The sequence below is a fragment of the Lissotriton vulgaris genome, chromosome 2_1 (assembly GCF_964263255.1).
Source record: "Lissotriton vulgaris chromosome 2_1, aLisVul1.2, whole genome shotgun sequence".
NCBI lineage: Eukaryota > Metazoa > Chordata > Amphibia > Caudata > Salamandridae > Lissotriton > Lissotriton vulgaris.
Window position 1 is genome coordinate 430,117,012 of NC_141687.1, and position 19,091 is coordinate 430,136,102.

The following is a 19,091-nucleotide window of genomic DNA, read 5'->3' on the forward strand; positions in this document are numbered from 1 at the left end:
TGCCTTCCATACAGTCCTGTTTTTGTTTTTTTGTCAAATTGAACATGGATGGCAAGTGAGCCTGCCTCATAATCCTGCAGTTTCTTCAACATTGAAAGAAAATAAGGACATTAATGAAGAAAATGAACCCTTTTTTTCCACAGTGACAACCCCTACATAGAACTTGGTCTTGCATCCTACGGCACACATGCTGAACTCTGTTTCCGTTCTAGTTGTTGTCTCGTTCATGTGCTTCCCTGCCACACAGTAGAGAAGGCACACCGAGGAGGTTCCATGTGAGAGCTTAACTGGCTATTTATTTACATTTTGATATTCCTATATGTGGAATGCTGGAGTAGAATTGGGTCTTTGGGAGAGAGAATAATTTAAAATAAAAAACATTTTCAGTAGCTGTTGTGGTAAGGATTTCATCTTGTAAAAGTAGACTGTTATTAGGATACACTATTATCATGTAACCCATACATGGATGTTCTTGCCTCTTGGTGAGTGCCCTTCCAACATTCTGCGAAGACTTAACTAAACTCACCACATAGACTTACCCTCTAATTTAGACTTTCATGCTAGCTTTCCTTACTTACAATTATACACTGACATGGAGCTTTGGACAGCTTGCCCATTTGTTAGTTCCCCATTGTGGCCATGTTGTGACAAATGACGGATCAACACCATTCTACCCAATTGATTAAGTTATCAAACTGTTGTTGCACCCCAAAAATACTGGCACTCACCTGTATTTCCTTCAGCATCTACAGAGGCAATCTCCTTGTTGCGAGGTGATGTTACAGAGAGGCTGTTGCGATGCGTACCCTGGCTTGAGGAGCGCTGCAGAGGTGCTGGCTTGATGACCATTCCCCAGTTCACATGGCTAGCATCTGAACGCGATCGGTTGTGCCCTCGCTTAAATTTTGAGGGTTCCTTTGTATTTGCTAGTGTATCATTCACAGAATGAGGCCGGTCCTTCCGGCGCGGACACAAGTTGAAGACATTAAAGGAAGAGGGCTCTCTTTGTTCCGCCCAGGCAATGTTATCTGGGATTGCGTTCCTAGGTGAGACAAACTGATCTTTGGTAGGAAAGCCATTCTGTGTTTTGGTGTCCAGAAAGCTACTCTTACAGTGCTCCCAAACAGTACTCCCTCTGCCCAGAGAAGAGCTGTCATTCCGTGCATTGTTGCGATCTGCCAACGTGGTCAATACTTCATGTCCCAAGAGTTCCGGGACCTCCTGGATCCCAAAAACATCGGTTTGCTGCCCAGGTTTTTCCAGTTTGTTATCAAATGAACTGAAGAAGTCTTCAGTAGCCTCCAAGGCCGGGCTAATGTCGTCAACTTCGAGAGCCTCCATTTCACTCCCTGCCAACAGATTTGGCTTTCTTCGGTTGAAAAGTTTCAAGTAGGAACCAGAAGGTGAATGGATGTGTTTGAAAGGGCCCTGCCCACCAGAATTTCTTTATTCTTGAATTTGTTGAATGGTTGCTCACAGCTTGCATGAGCACCAGTAGAGTGGATGGCCATTTCCTATCTTAAGCAGGTGTTTTTTTTTGCATAGTTAAGTTTTAATGTGCAACTCTTCCAAGCTTTCACAATTTTTTTATTTTATTGTCGATGGCTTTTGGTGGTGAAACTGCGAGCAAGGCAACGTCTTGTGGACTCTATACCGACTCTATCTTGATTTCCTGTGAAATAAAGCACATTACATTTTATTGAAACATGAGCAAAGTCCCATTATGACCGCTTAATCATTCTTTTCCCACACTTTCAGTCACCTCTTTCCAAGCCCTGGACAAAGGGCTATGATTGTATTCCAGCCTACAGATTACACATGTATTTGCTTTGCTGAATCAGAGCCCAGTCAGAGAAGGGTGTGGTACCAGATAAGAAGGAGCGAAGGAAATCATTTTTATTGCTGGAGATAAAAGTCTGAGAGCAAAGAATGTGTGCACTGATATCGCTGCAAGCAATTCACATGAAGTTGTAAATAATTTAACACAAGGAGCCTGATTTCTGATGTTCATGTTTCAAACAAAATAAAGCAAACAAGTAATTGCACAAAATAGGAACCAGGTAATTTCAAAATATGGACATTTGGGGAGATCTAGGGTTGGTTGCCCACTGGCCTAAAGGGCACCGTATAATGCCTTTTGTTTATTGACTTCTTTACTTACAGTATATAAAAAAGTGACATAAATGAGTAAATAATTCATCCTTGAATTTGATGCGACAGTTTTAAGGCTGCAGTGAACAGAAGAAGTCATAGCATTTCACGAAGACAAATCAGTGACATTATTAGAAGTCTGCAACTACAATTAAAGTCAATTCAATTCAATTTGTGTATTTGGTTTGGAACTCCTATGGAGGTCCACAAAAACACATCAATACATTTAAAAAAGACAAACTTTACATACAATACAAAATTCTTTCTTTATACATCGCTTCCTCCTAAGGGTAATTCTTATATTGAGCGTGCTGTATAATGTGCAAATAGTACAATAAATACATAAAACAATCAAGTATCCAACCAACTCACATATCACAATATTGGACTAAAACTACTATAAAAAAATATCCTAATAAAAAGACAAAAATGTTTTAAAAAATTGATATATCTTATGACAAACCATTTCATTTGGGGGAGACAGAACCAGAGATCATGCTTCCTGGGCAGAGTGAATATTACATTTGATAAAAAATGGCAAGAACAAAACAACTGATAGTAGAAGTGAGAGAGTGAGTGAGATGTAATAAAACATAGCACTGCTTATCCAGTAATATATTTTACAACAGCTTATGCGATAACTGAAAATCATGGTAACAAAAAGTAATAGTACTGGCACATATTATAGGATAACTCAATAAAAATAAAATACCGGCAGCTGCGTGTACCATTGAAAAAAGCTGTGTCGGCTAAGCACTGGAATATTTATGGGGAAGGGTACGTGGAGCCACTGCCAGAATCTCAAAGACCAAGACCAACGGACTTGCCCTGGCCACCACTCAGGAAGGTTGCCGGTAAAAGCAGTATTGGGCCAATGGAGGGGAACAGTCAAGAAAAAAAACACCCAACCCTCAATGGCTATAACTGAAGAGCACGATCCCTCGAGCCACAATGAGGTGGAGCAACACTGCTTGGGCTGGTAATGGAGAAAAGCACAGTTTGTCATGTCAACCAGACTGCCAAGGGGGACTGAAGTAGACTAGTAAGAATGGAATAGCTGGCACAAAAGGCTCCTTCCCAGCCTTTGAAGAAAATCTTGAGCTCTGTTCGTAAGAAAATTAAAAAAATACTAAGAAATATTTGAAAGTGGATTTGAGAAGAATATTTAGCGGTAGTGTCTGTGGTCAAAGCCTTTATCACGGGCGAAGGCTAAGGCTGAGCAAAATGTCTCAATAATATTTAAAAAGGACTCGTTAAAAACTTGACTAGGTAGAAAATCAGGCTATGAAAAGGGGCTGATTTAGAGGTCAGAGTATACGCACTCCGAATTTAGAGATGTCCGCCACCTCAGGGGATTTCACTTATCATTAGCAGCAGTCACAGCACAGAGGTATGTGTCAATCATGGAAATCATTTAGCGGCCACCAGGGGTCGCAGGTGGGGCCCCTGGCTTGTCTCTTGTGACCACTAGCACTGACTGCCCTTGCAACCCCTTGCCTCAGAGGTGGCAACATGAGTGTCAAGAAGACAGTGGTGGCCCTGCATCCCTTATTTGCTGCCAGTTTTTCATGACAATAATAGTGAATAACGTTCTACTATTCATTTTTATTGTAATTAAAAATAGAGCACGCTTAACTGGAAATGGATTTTTGATAGCAGCTGTGGTAAGAAAAAAGTGTTTTAAATGTATGTTGTGTGCATACTTGCTGGTGAGAACATATTTATGTGAGAGTATGTGTATGTGTGAGCATGTTTCTGTAAGTATGTGTGTGTAAGTAAGTGTCAGTGACAGGCTGTAAGTAAAGTTGTGCAAGACTGAGGCCCAGGTTTACAATTGTGTGAGGCAAGGCAACTGTGAACCTAAGTTGCTGTTCTGCCTTGTGTCAAAGTGAGAGAGAAAACATGTATCATACCTATTAAGCTATGGGGCATTTTTCTCTTGCTGGTGCACTTTTGGCAGCCATGTGCCATCACACACCCCCTTGGGCCATAGTTCAATGGTGTGTGTATTCTCCAAAGCATAGGCTTTGGGGACCACCCATGCACCACCCATTGATTGCCCCCTTGATGCAAAATAACGCAAAGAAGCACACAGAACAATTTTGAGTTACTTTGGGGTACTATCCAACGCAAATAAGGATTGGCATTGCTTAATATATCTGACCGTAACATTTTGCGCCAGGTTTACATCACAAAAGTGACACAAACCTCTTGCCAAGCATTAGCAAACCTAGGCCTGACAAAATACTGGCCCTGACATCCTGAGGTTGTTTTTGACATAAGGGTCACCTACGGTATATGGGCAGCCTAAGTTGCAGAATTCTCACACTTGCATATTTTATGTCATTTTTGATAAAAAGGGCACGCATGCAATATGTGGAAAGCCATAACAAAATGCAGGCCTTGGCACAATGGAGGCCATTTTTGACCAATGGGGCAACCCATGCCACATTTTGAAAAAATGGGGCAACTCTCTGGGAATGTCACGCTTCATTGGTTTGGCACACCGAGAGGATTTGAATATTTGATGAGTACCCTTCCAGTGCCTTTGGCATTTTAGCAAATTTATGTGAATATTGAGTTTTAAAAATGCATGATTTCACCCTCTTCTTTTCAAATATTTTCGAGGAGAAACCCCCTAGAAGAGGTCTGGCTTACTGGTTTTGCTTGCTCACTACAATTAAGACTACGTATTGTGCCCCAGCACTTTTAAAGCTCAAGTTAGCACCATAATATCTAAAATAGACCTTTGACTGTCATATGCTATTATACTAATTATGCAGTTATTATGGAACTTCAGAGATATCAATTGTGATGTTAAGGTGATGTGACATTCCTTCTTTGAAAACAATCAGGGACAAGGGTCATATGATGTCACTTTCTGTGATGTCATTAAGGTCAAGGAGTATGCGATGTGGGTTGTCATCTTGACTAGTACATAGTAATAGGGTATTTGTTGATAACTTTAGCAACAGATGTCAATGTGTGGAGCTCAAGGTGCTTCTCTGCGGGTCAGTCTTTCATCATGACCAACTCATCCCTTGGAGTGACTGGACCAAATCTGAACAACCACATTTTCGGCCGGAGAGATAGCTACCACCCAATTGGAATCAAGCCATCTTTTTTCCTCAGGGGTAAGACATCATACCGACCCACAATTTCCCACTGAGCGATAGGACCCTATGAAGACCAATTCCTCTTTAGAGGGACTAGTCTCTATTTGGTAGGAATCTACATTGCCCTCAAGAACTCATTGAGCACCTATGAGCAATGGTGGAATTTAGTCTGTGAAGTGGCCATTGAGCAACACATCAGTGCAATACAAAACACCCTACAAAAAAAATAAAAACCATCCTCACTCCCCCTAAAAATTTCAAGCTATGGTACAAATAACAAAAAATATGTTTCTGAGTAGATCACTCTCAAGATCCTCCCTTGTGCCTTGGGTTACTCGTATCCACCTACCAATCATATCCTGAAATCTGTAATCTGGACCGCATATAGGTCTGTGCGTTGCACTCCATTTTCCAGATGACCCTACTGCATAAAGATATTACCTTTAAAAAACGTCATCCCTTCTTGCTGGATCTAAAATAATTAAAATATACATGGACTGTATTTTTTATTATAAAGTAATGTTAATTCTCACACTCCAGTTTTGCCAGGGACCCCCTTGGATTACTGTTTTACCTATGCCCGTGCCTCTGCCCCACATCTGTTCCAGCTTGTCCTGCCCCAACCTTATGCCTCAGATTGGCCACTGTTCATCAACCATCACCTTATATTACCCTTACACTCCAAACTAGCCTATGTCCTCCTTACATTTCAGTCTTACTTTTACCCTTGTGAATGGCTAAAGGAGTCCCAGGGTTTTCAATTATATTTCAATGGGTGCTATCAGGTGAGACCCAGCTGTTTAAGTGGGAAATTCCTAACCCTTTTAGACCAAGTTCCATAAAAATAGGTGAAGGACAGAGTTGAGTAGCTGGGTAATTTTTACCAGTTACCCAGCTCTGTCTTTCACCCATTTTCATATTACTCTTATCCTTGCTTGTGCCACCCTAGACTCCGGTCTGGTGTTTGTGACCTCTTCCACTCCAATCTGGTCTGTGTCCCCCCCACCTCTTATGCCACAGTGTGGCTTGGACTTCCCTTACACACCAGCCTGGCCTGCCTCGATTGATCAAAGCACCCACTTCGTTTTTCATTAAGGTGGTCCCTGAAATATCAAAATGTTAAGTCTGACCATGACTGAAACGCTACGGTCGCTGTAACCATTAGGAGCCCAAGCTGAGGTTTAAGTATCCCCACTCCTCCCACCCTCCCCCCAAACACACAGCTGGGAGGTTGGGGGACCTGCGTTCCCACTCGACTCACAAAGTCACTCAACAGTGGCACTTTTCACAGTGAATAGTGTCAAAATAACGTTCATTCCAATGAAGTCATTATCTGATTTTTTTAAATGAGATTAGCTCAGGTACAGCAAAGGGAAAATACGCTCACAATAGTCCTATGGTGTGTAGCGCCTACGGCTTTCTACTGGTTAAATATATCATATACAGCGATGGTACTTTAATTTGTTTGGGAATGGGAGTGACATGTGGGATTGCATTACTGCCGGGCTGGGAGTTGGAGCATACAACTGTGCAGTGTGCTGAAAACAATGTACATGCAACAGGCAGAGACATTTTAATTCATGGGCAAAGTCGGCTCTGGCCCAGGGTTCCATCCTTTCAGGGGGCCCCCTGACAGAGTCATCTCCGTTTGCCAGAGTTTTGCCCTAATAACCTTGAATATTTCTTTAACAGATTGTTTTAAATACTGTTTTCCTTTAATTTATTTTTTATGTACTTGATATGTGAGTCTAGTACAGCCATTTTGCAGAGAAATGTTGTGTTTATGTTTCATGCAATACAAATAAAAAACGTTTCTTAAAGATCAAAACAAGGCCTAACATATAAGAAATGGGAGGGTGTCCCAGAGATTATTTGCAGCAATATTGGTGAGCTGCCGCTGTGTTACAATTTTGAAAACACACATGACTATCTTCGAATATTAGATGTAAAGACATTTAGGGCCTTATTTATGAGAAGTGCTGCATCGCTGTGTGAAAACAGGGATGTGTCACTTCTTAGTGTGTCCTCCTTGCGACATGATGGATGTGTCACATTTACAAAAAGTGACGTGCCGGCGTCATAAAAGTGAAGCAAGGCTTCAGAAATAAGGCCATTTGAATTTGAACGAGTATTCCTTTTGCACTGTCAGGGACCTAATGAAATGAAATAGAGTATTTAATAAAGCTCGCAGCTACTCAGACTAGAGTGTCCTGAAGCGTGACAGTGGGAGGGAAACGTGCGTAAAAGACCCATCAGTTATTAAAAAGCCAGGGTTTAAGTTCTTCCTGAAAGAGAGTACGTCTGTGGTTAGTCTCAGAGACTCAGGGAGGCTATTCCACAATTTTGTGCCTAGAAAGCCGAGTGATCTGTCTCCAGTGCGGGCACAGCATATTTTAGGCACGATGGTCAGGTTGGCATTGGAAGATCTTAGGGGTCTAGAAGTTGTGTAGCTATTAACACGCCTATTTAGGTAGCTGGCTCCTAAGCCCTGGATAGCTTTGAAGAAGATGGTGATCGGTTTGTGGTTGATCCGTTCATTTATGCGGAGCCAGTGTAGAGATTGAAGAATGGCGGTCATACTGGAACTGGGTTTTAACTGGGTTTAGGTCTCAGGATGGCTCTGGCCACCACGTTTTGTACTACTTGTAGGCGCTGGATAATGGGATTTGGGAAGACGGAGGTACAAGCTGTTGTAATAGTCACGCTTTGAGGCCACAGAGCCTGTACCACAATCTTTCTGCTCTCAAGTGGTAACAGTGGCAGGAATTTTGTTAGCATCCGGAGTATGTCAAAGCAAGAGCCAGTTAGATTTTGGATTTGAAAGCGCATTGAAAGTTTTTCACTTTCTCCTTTTCCACGGGTGGGGGCGGCAGATCTTTTGGCCACCAAGAGCTCCAGTCAGGCGTTTCTGGATTACCAAAGAAAACAACTTTTGTTTTGTCAGGATTGCACTTCAGCTCATTGATCTTAAGCCAGTTAAAAACCTTTGTGAGGCAAGACCTAATCATTGCCCGTCAAAGTCTGTTCCTTTTTCACAAGTAAAAATCAGCTGAGTGCCTTCAGCATAGGAAACAATTTTGGCACCCTCTTCATCTACCAGAAATGCAAGGGGGGATAGATGTATATTAAAAAGGTAGGTCTTAGAATGGAGCCCTGAGGGACACCTACATTCATGGCCGGAACCGGGAATGAGAAAGGGGGGATCCAGATGTCCTGAGATCTATTTACCAAGAAGGATGACATCCATGTTAAGGCGGTCCCTCCCCACCCAGGCCGATGTTAGCAAGTCTCTCCAGGAGCCTCTCATGTGGGATCGTTTTGAAGGCCGCCAACAGATCGAGCAGTAACAGAACAGCCTAACCTCTCTGGTCCAACTTACCCTTGGGAAATTCAGTCACTTCCAGCAGAGGGAATCCATACTGTAGTTAGCCCTAAAACTGAATTGGGACTCATGAAGGAACTTCCCATCTTCGTTTTTGGAGGGCCTTGTTTAAATGCTTCTCTAATACTTTGGAGAGGGCCAGAAGAAGGGAGATTGACCTGTAGTTATCAGTGGAAGAATCTTAACATTCTTCCATAATTTCGGCATGTTGCCGGAGGAGAGGGAAGCATTAAAGAGCTCCTCAGGTAGATAGGATGTATGCCATTTCCATTCAATTTTTCTACAATTTCTTTTGCTAGATCTGAGGGAATCGTTAAACCATGGAGCTGGTGGGTCGTCCTCTTTGAGGAGCAGGAAACAACCGGTACCGATGCACCAATGTTGCTTTAGAGCCATGAATTTATTGAGAAGGCATCCGAGTCAGGGCAGCCAGACAGCTCCAGTGAGGAACGACTGAGGGCGTCTGCTAACATCGGGATGGATATTTTATGAAACTTCCTGTGATTGGGGAACCTCTGCCCTGCGCTAACCCGAGGGGCTGTGGCAGAGTTGGGAATGACGACTTTTAATAGGAGGTGGTCAGACCAGGTAATGGAAAGAGGTAGGCTTACTGATATGTCAAAGTAGTGAAAGATTTGGTCTTGGGCAGTGTTCCCAAACTGTGGTCCGTGGACCCCTAGGGGTCTTTGACACATTTCCAGGGGTCCGCAGGCAGCAGTTGTATAAGCACTGCAAAGTTTCCTGTATCATTAGCAGTTTTCGAGCAACAATAAAAGTGTCAAGATAACACCAGTGATTAATGTACCTGCAGTAAGAGATGATAGTTTTGTCCAGTGGCAGCTTTAACTTATCGAATGTGCACAGAGGGTTAATATGCCTACTGCAAAGAACGTGTACCATGCATTTAAAAAAATAAATATTTCATGTGCATAGGTCAGTGGGTTATTACTTTTGTCAGTAACTCATTTTTCTTCCCAGATTGTCGTACCCTGGTGCTTAGTAAGGTTTTCATTTACTATTCTTTAAAAGCTAATAAAATTCAGTACATAATGATAAATGTGTTGTAGACTACACCATTGTTTCCCAAAATCCTTTGGGGGAAGAGCCTTACATTGCCCCCTCTGTAGTGGCCAGGCTCACTCACTGCACTTGGTATGCACCGTATGGGGACTGGTATGAAAATATTTTCTAGGGCTGCTTTTGGTTTCCAATCTTGCCCTGGCAGGAGCAGGAGCAGAAGCCTCATACTGCAAAATAAAACCAGCCATTTAAAGGTTACTCACTGGGATGCAGCACCAATCCTCCGATTAAAATATTTTGTTTTTTGCAAATTCTTTCAATATAAAATATTGAGAGGGATATTTTCAACAGAAGTGGAGGAGGATGTTGTTAGCCTCCTTGGCTTAACGACACGCTCTGCCACTTCTGCGCAGCCCTGCGTTTCCCCCTGCGCTGGTGCTACATTTAGCAGGGTAGCGCCAATGCAGGCACCCTTGCACCATAGTGCAAGGGCATCTGTGTGCAGGGGAAGATAGTTTATGTACAGGAAGGTCCTCCTTGAAATGCTGTTTTGTCATTTCTATGTGTTCTGCTTAATGCAGCACACATGAAAGTTACAAAATGTAATTTTTTTAAAGATTGTTTATGTGCAGGAAGGGTCACCTTCCTGAACATAAACAAACCAAGGCGTTTTGCTTTTTCCATGTGTACTGCATAAGGCAGCACACATGGAAAAAGCAAAATCGAGGAGAAATAAAGCATTTCTCCTCGTTTCACCAAGTTAAGACCTGGTGTTTCCTGGTTTTAATTTTGGCGCAGTCTCCTATTTACGCTGCCCTTGTAAATAGGAGGCAGCGTAAAAATCAATGGGTGTTGCAGTGGAACGCCCACCGCACCACCCACTTCTTTCACGCTAAGAATTGCATGAAAGGGGGTGTTATTTGCAAGGCAGCGTTAAGCCACGGTAAGTGCTTCAACGCTGCCTTGTAAATAAGGCAAAGCCCCTAGCTACATGGGAACATCACAAAAAGTGACACTCCCTTGGGGATAGGGGCTTGTAAATATGTGTGCACATGTGTGTTTATTTTCTTCGAATTCATGTTTGAAATTTAAATCCTACAAATTGCTTGGAGGTCCCCTGCTTCCGGTGGTGACTTAATGGGGGTCCACAGGTGTCAAAAGTTTGGGAACCACTGGTCTAGGGTATGGCCCTTCTTATGGGTCGCCAAAGAAATAGATGGAAACATGTTGCAGGACTGCAGCGTCTCCAACAAGGAAATTGTTTGAGGGTCTTTTTCATTGTCCATATGTTTATTGAAATCTCCCAGAATGAGGCAGTTGTTGTATTTTAAGGCCAGGGAGGTGGTGGCTGTATTAAGCGTAGTAATACAATTTCCAATTGCACTGGGAGGTCTGTCAATCAGAAAACCAGCTATGCTATGATGGGGGGATAAGGTACAGCGGAAGCCTAAGGACTTTGTGCCCTCAACATTTTCCATCGGGATTTGAGAGCAGTCTAGTTTTTCATTGTAAATTATGGCGACACTGCCCCTCTTCCCACTCGGTCGGTCCCTCCTAAGGATTTTATAACCCGTAGGGAAGGCTGAGGTGATAGTAGGGTTGGAGGTTTCAGACAGCCAGGCCTCAGTGAGAAATAAAAGATCAGGCTGTTTGTCTACAAGTAGGCCATAAATGTGTGGTTCATGATTTTGCGTTGAGCGACAATTTAAAAGTGGTGGCCTTTAAGGCTTCTGTTTTCTTATTGTTTTTACGCTTATCGTTGCGTGGGAGGATCTTGGGTCCGAGTTTACTGGGCTGGAGGGGAGACCAGCTACACTTATTGCACCCAGAGTCTACCTCCAATCTTGGATTAGCCGCTGTACACTAACATAATGGTAGCCGCCTAAGGCTAAGCAGTTTTTCCCTATTGTAATATAGTGGAAGAAACTTACAGAAGGGGATCAGGGCAGCATGGCCGGCGCCGGACGCAGACGGGCTTGCCTTTGGCGTGCCTTTGAATGTATATAATTTTTCTCTGATTTTACCACATATGAATGTTTTCATGTTTGATTGTTATTATTGTTTATGATTATGTGTTTGGAGGTGCTAATTTCTTGTACATATTTGTAAATGGAAGATGAAATTGATAAAAATGTAAGAATGTGAGTATGTGATTAATACAATAGGTGCTTCCGAATGAATTAATCAAAAACCACAGTTTGCTTTAAATAAATAGCAGCTTACTCTAATCTCGAGACCAGGCGTTTTGTTTGTTGATTGATTACAGTGTCCTTCCTGGTCCCGTAGGAGAACACCCCTCTTGTGTATAAAGTTTGGCGTGCCAGCGGCATGCCTGATGCACACGTCCGCTACGCGCGTCCGTTTGCATCAGGAATATATAGGCTAATGCCTATAATGCAAACTGGATCGCTAACGCAGCTGAGGAAATGGAAACTGCATGGGCAGAAGTGAGGAGCCCGATAGTTGCCCTAGCCCTCCGCACAATTGGCGTATCAGCCACGGCGGACCAGGATTGGAAGAAAAGCGAGATGCTAATCGAAGCAGATAAGGAGGTGTAGGCAAGCAAAATCAAGTAAAGTGCAAGTGCGCAGAAGTAGGAGAAATTGTTAAAAAGCACAGAGTAATTCAGCCACACATATACAATTTAAAAAGTCTTAAAATTCTAGTTGCAGGGCAGGAAACACTAAATTCTACCCCTGTCAGCTGTGCGCATACATTTACATCAGGAATATAAAGGCTAATGCCTATGATGCAAACTGGATCCCTGACGCAGCTGAGGAAGCGGAAACTGAGTGGGAAACAGGGGTTCAAATTGGATCATAGATTCAAGGCTGTTCTGAACAGCGGCCCCCAAAATATGTTTGGCCCAGGCCCCCAAAATCCTTAAGATGTCAGTTTACAACCCAAATGACCAATACAAATGGATGCCTCTGACAAGCAAACAAACACGTGTAACCATGAGAAAAGAAAGCATCAGCATACGGGAGGGGTGGAGAAACTGACAGAGAGAGCTGAAGAACTAGGTAGGGAGTGTAAGTGAGAAAGGATCAGAGACCCGGAGAATGAGACAGAGACTGAGAGAGGGTCAGAACTTTACCAACAGGTCCACTGTACTGACCAGGATCTGGCGAGTCCCAAAGGATGATGGCCCAAGGCAAAGAAATAAAACGGTCACAAGACAACATTCAAAGTCAAAACCATGTAGGTTTATTATAAAATTAGGACTCATTACTGAAAACAAAAGGGCACTTAGTTTGTCATTTAGAATCAGCATCAACAGAATTCATGATAAGCAAGAGGTTTATCCTAAGGTTGACAGCCAGAATAAATCTAGGAAGGACCCAAATATATTACTAAGTATACAGTCTAATAACAAAACTGTCAAAGTATGGGTTTATTAAAGTGAGCAAAAAGTTTGGTCCACATTCCACAAATAAACATTTTATAGGTTTTCAGTCAGTGAACAACACCCTCATGACATGGTGTGAAATGAAGTAATAATGACCACAACTAATAGATTTTCATAAATATATGGTACATTATCTACACCATTGCTAGAGACGCCTTCATAATGCACAATTAATGCTAGATGTTAACCTAAAACAACATTACACATGTTTAATACAATTATTCTTCAGCATCATCTGCAGGAACATGAAAATGCGTTGAGTGGTTATAAGGTTGCTTAGTTAAAAAACAGCTTCAGAGGAAGTTTCAAAATAAATAATATATCGTTTCCCCACTGCACAACAGAAGAAATCCCATTTCCACTATTTTGATAAAGGACATGCACATAGAAATCTTTCCATTGCAGTTGTAAAAACCAGATTGTCTTCAGCCCGTAAATTTGAAAATGAGAAAGGCCCAGTACATTTGTTTTTCTGGCCTGGATATGCACACACAAATGAACATTGAAAGTTTAATTAATAAACACGGGTGACAATGAGACAGAGCTAAGAGTGAGAGAAAAAAGACGCTGGAAAATTATTCCTACCATTATAACTTTAAATATTTTAAGAGCGATTATATACATTATTATATTTGGATTGTCTCTCAATATTATATAATATAGCCATTACAATTCAATGAGCAGTGTTAGTCAAAGCACCCGGAAAAATACAACACTCATTTCCTGGCCCAACAGTTCGATTCAGGCCCACAAACTTCACAATTCTCACCTCATATTCCTTCAAGCAACTCATAATGTCGACATCCTACAATATATCATCCTGGCATGTTTTGTAAATAATCTGCAAGAGAAGTGTGAGAAGAAAGTGCAGTGATGAGCTAACAGAAAAAGCGCAACCAAACATTGCATCACGTTTTAACCTTTTATCATGCCGTCTTATATGGTTTGTAATTTTACATTTCACACACAGATAGTGTGTACACAAATATTTCATATTTCAGTTCTAGTGTGTGTAACTGGATATCCAAAGAGACTGTTTGACATGAAAGCCTTTGGCATGGTCCTTCCCCCTCTTGTTGGCATTAGGACTCTGTGCACTTTACCACAGCTAACCAAGTGCTTGTTCTCTCTCATTTAAATATGGCAAAATTAGATTACAAGCAATTGGCACATTTCATTTACTTATATGCCTTAGTAAAGTGGTACTGCAAGTACCCAGAGCCTGCAAATTAAATCCTACTAGTGAGCCTGCAGCACGTATTGTCCTCCCACTTAAGTAGCCCTTTGAAAACATGTCTGAGGACTACAATTGCAGCCTGTGTGCAGTTTTAAACTGCCAATTCCACCTGCCAAATTAAACCTTTTGCTAGGCCTAAACCTCCCTTTTTAATACATATGTCACTCCTATGGTAGGCTCTTTGCAGCCCATAGAGCGGGGTGTATTGTATTTAAATGGTAGGACAAGAGATTTTAAGCTTTACATGTCCTTGTACTGAAAAACTCCCAAATTAATTTTTCACAAAACGTGAAGCCTACTTCTCTTAACATTGGGTTGCTTTATTACATTTAATATGTGCTAACATTTTATTGGGAATAGATAGACATGTCCAGCTGGAGACTATCCACTTCCAAATCAGAAACAGATTATGAATGTAGAAATTTTCACTGCAACTTTGTCTAGTGGCTCCCCATGACACCTTCTCCTGCCCGGACACCGCCTGCTGCCTTTCCTTACTGAACTTTACCTTCTAGGGTACTTTCCTTTAAAATGTCTTCTAAGCCTGAAGGTTATAGCCGGCCTTAACTTTTGACTTTTCCCCAGTCTTATGTGCACTTCTAGCAGCAGTTGGTATTTTGATCTTTTAGGCACTATTTTTCACTTAAAGCATCAGAAAGGAGTAATTCTGGTTCCAAGGATTGGACTTCATTTTTTTGCTGTCATTTTATTTATTACATTTTGTATATGTTTCAAAATTGATTTGGGATTATTCTTGTGTTGTGTTTTCACTTTATTCATGTTTGTATGTTGCATGAGGTATATGGTATATAGGCATGGCTTTACGAGCAGTCAAAAAAATAAACAAGCATTTGCAATGCAATAGGTCTCGCAATTACGCGAGTTTGAGCTATTGACATTGCAAATGACAATGCCTTTTTTTTGTTTTTGTTTTTAAAACATAAATAAAAGGCATTGTCATTTACAATGCGAGAGAGAGAGAAAATCTGTTTATTTACAATGCCAATAGCTTAAACTCGCGTAAATGCGAGACCTACTGCATTGCAAATGCTTGCTTTGGGGTTGGTCTCCCGCACACCCCCTAGTACTGAGCATGTTTGATAGTCAGCTGCATCAGGATTTTAAGGCTGTTTCTGGATTTTAAGGTGATGGGATCCAGCACTAACAGGAGCTTGGAATGATGCCAACTTGTCCGGCACCTATGCCACGCCTCCTGAACCTGAGCTCTCTTGACTGCTGTGTTCTGCTTTGACGTCATATTTTTTTCAGATTTGTGATATCTTGGCTTTGGATTGCTTCTGCCTCCTTGATTCAGGAAGAAATAGTTTTTAACTTCATTCCTTTCTGGACTTCAGATGGTACTTTGTACTTCTGAACTTGGCTGGTAAAGAGTTCCAGCGCTTTGTCACCTGCTTCGAGAATGCTGTACCACCAGCAGTTGTTTCCTACACACTTGAGTGGTTATGCAATGCTAGACTTGAGAGGAATCTTCTGTCTGGGAGCACCATTGAACTATAGCCTATAGGAACCGCAGGCCTTTCCTTTATATGGCTCGATGGACAATGCAAAGTGCCTTAAAGGAGGGGCCTACAGTTGGTCAGTACAATACAGGAACCACCCGTGCCTTGTGCTCCTTTGAATGGAGTGATGGTATCGATCTAGCTCCGGTGTTTTGAATATTTTGAAATTTGTGCAGTATAGCGTGAAACTTCTAGGGGTATATTTGGTGAGGAAACATGTGTCAGTGTATGCATTGTGTATAATGCACTGCTTTTGACTTCTTCCTCTCGTGGTTAAATCGACTTGTTAAATACAATGAATATTGCACATAAGAGCTAAACTTTTTGGAAGATTGTCAATCATTTATCCAAGAGGAGTTTTAGTAATGGCTTCATGGGGGAGGGTATAGTTGGTATACTAAACAGTTTAGGAATATTCACTCTTTGCATCTTAAACACACGATATTTCAGGTTAACTTGGAATATGAGGACAGACTGAAGATCTATTGGTTAATATTAGTGATTTCTATGCTATTGAAAACAAACCATAGTGTTAATAGTAGAGGTTTTAGATTTTTTATATTCTTGCTCCATTGAATTCAGATTAGTAATACAACAACGTTTTGTTTTCCTAGCATAAAAATGTGCTTTTAAAAAAAATCCCTCGCTTTCTACACACGATAATGCTTCCTGCATTTAAACATTAAAGCCTCCCTTTTCCCTATGGAACATAATGTGCTATTCTTCCTCGTGTTTAGAGTAGGTGAATAATTCACCCGTCATTGAAAATGTCCAGTGTAAGTGCATGCACGATCTCAGTGACAACTGAATGCAGTCTTTAAAAAAGTAATCCACTAGCAAAACAGAAAGCAGCTCCACATCAGGGCCAGGGAGGAGACCTGGGAGGGCGAGGGCTGCCCGTGGATGAACGGTACCTGGAACTTTTGCGTGTTCTGTGGCTCGTGCCCAGTGGCGGCGCGTGCGGACTTCAAAAGCCGCCGGACTTTGATGAGTGCTGCGCAGCTCGTTCGGCCCAGTGAGGGGGCCACCAAAGTGCCCAAGGCAAAAAAAAGCAGTACAGGAAGTTCGACAGGAGCCCACCTCGCCTTCGTGAAGGCTACATGGTGCGGCCAAAGCAGGATTTCAGGCGGGACTCCTGTGAGCAAGACGGAGCCCCGCGTGTTGCTGCAGTGACCGGCTGAAGACGCAAGACCAGCCGAGGAGCAGCGCAGAGTCCCCACAAGAGCCGGTTAGTGGGGCATGCTGTACGAGTAAAGCACGCCACGCTTGAAGCGTGCATGCATAATAAAAAAAATTTAATTGCATGAGGCTGCTGAGGACGGAAGAGGGACAGGAGATGTGCACCTCGCATGCCTGTACGTGCATGTTCACGGGCGCGTTCACAATTCCAGTCCGTTCTGCGTGTGCATATGTCCTGTCTCCCTTCCAAAGCAAGTCAGTCACAATAGATCTCGCTAGCGACAGCGCTTTCGCGCTGCGTCGCTAGGCGAGACCTAAAAAAGGAACACCAAATATACGTTATAAAAGATGCAGCACAAAGTTGAATACACACTGTCTCACTGTAGGCCACTCTTCAAATGACATTTGCTGGACAGTGTTGGAGTCACACCTACACATGGGCTAACATGCATTGTTAAAAAAAAGAACAGTATTGGATTTTCTACCTGTCACACACATTACTAGTCTCAATGAACAAAATCCATGGAGTGAATTGAACTGTTACTACCTTTCTCCATTACATAAGACATTCACTTTGACTCATATAACGTTTATGAGCTAAGAGGGCATTAACTATCTCTTCTGCCTACTTACTACAGTTGACTACTATTAATCGGAATGACACACACCCTGGTTTATTTAAGTGATCTCTACTTGATTCTCCCCTTGTATTTAACTCTCTACAGGTTTACATTGGTATGAGATTTCTCTAGCGACTCTGTGTTATTTAATAACTTAATTGGGTGCTCACATGGTTGTTTGCGCCTTATGTATATTGAGGGCATGTGCTTACTGGTGGCTTCTAAATCATATCAATTGTCTTAGGACAGTTCAAATAGCACATTGCTGTATGAGACAAGCTCTTTACTGTTTTCAATACCAGCTCTCTGCTTCCATCATGGCACTTGAATTTCCCACCACCCCGTCCTATTGAAACATGGCCAAATCAATATAGGCACTCAGCAGTGTAGGTCCTCCTCCGAGGAGAGGTTTACATTGGTAGAGTGCTATTATAATATTGTAATAACAACCCCGTGATGTGCAGAAACCCTATCAGGTACAGACATGATTTTTTTCATTTTGCACAAATTGGCGACTTTTACTCCGTATGTATTGCTGTATTTTACATCCTCTTGGGTGTCAGATGAGCCGACTAGCACATTGCTGCCTTCATTGATATCAATACCTGCTTCCTACTTCCAACATGGCTCTCATATTTTCTGTATCTTGCACTGCTTCCCTGCCTCAGTGAATCATGTCTGAACCAATACCAGCACTTTGCGGTCAATATATTGAGAACCGCCCCCTGCGTCTTCCTCCTTCAAGGAAACAGAGTCGGTTAGGTCTCATGGTGGATACCATCACACGCCCTTGTACGTATCAACTCAATTTCTATTTCGAGATGGACTTGATCCTTCACTTACAGAGTAAAAAGCACTCCCTTAACAACTCCTCCGTTTTTCTCACCACAGTACGCTCATTAGCGTTTCCTCTGCCATCGCGTGCGACCATAACCCTAATTGGGCGAGTTCTCAAAACCATTTCACTGAGGTCATAATTTCACAGTGGAAGCATCCCTGTCGGGGTCTCACAAATCTCTCTCCTTTGTGTGTAGGTGTTGTTTTGTTGATTTGCTATGTTTGTTGCACGCACGTTTCTCAGGGGCATGATCTCAGCACTGCAACTCATGCCTCAGAGACAAATGTGTTATTCATATTGTGTATTCATATGTTTGCTCTTTATGTGTTCAAGGATGGTTTTTACTGACAAACAGGTACAAATCTACCACAATTTGGTGATTTGACGGTAATCTCCTTTGAATGTGCGCACCAGAGATGCCTTTCACTGTGTAGATTAGGGTTTATTAGGTCCTGAAGACTTGACAGTTGATCCGTTTTACAAATATAGGCGAGAAACATGTCGACCCATTAACAATTCACTAGGCTATCTAGGATCATTGTAACCTCGGTAGCAAAACCACCAATTTTAATTAGACGTAAGAAACCATTCATTACAATTTCTTGCCCTAGAGTCTCTT

The 19,091-nt window shown here is 42.1% G+C and overlaps 1 protein-coding gene across 2 annotated transcripts in view; it reads right to left on the reverse strand.

Annotated features, from left to right (window-relative positions):
• The window catches only part of PLEKHM3 (pleckstrin homology domain containing M3), a 496,850-nt gene that overhangs the window by 405,860 nt on the left and 71,899 nt on the right, over positions 1-19,091 (reverse strand). The window contains exons 2-3 of one of the 2 annotated variants that reach the window (XM_086955333.1): positions 13,848-13,919; positions 729-1,672 (exon numbers count right to left, since the gene is read on the reverse strand). In XM_086955333.1, coding sequence (XP_086811459.1) covers positions 729-1,341 — 613 coding nt within the window. In that variant the 5' untranslated portion in view covers positions 1,342-1,672; positions 13,848-13,919. The remainder of the gene's footprint in view (positions 1-728; positions 1,673-13,847; positions 13,920-19,091) is intronic. The other variant, XM_086955334.1, reaches the window with a different exon arrangement.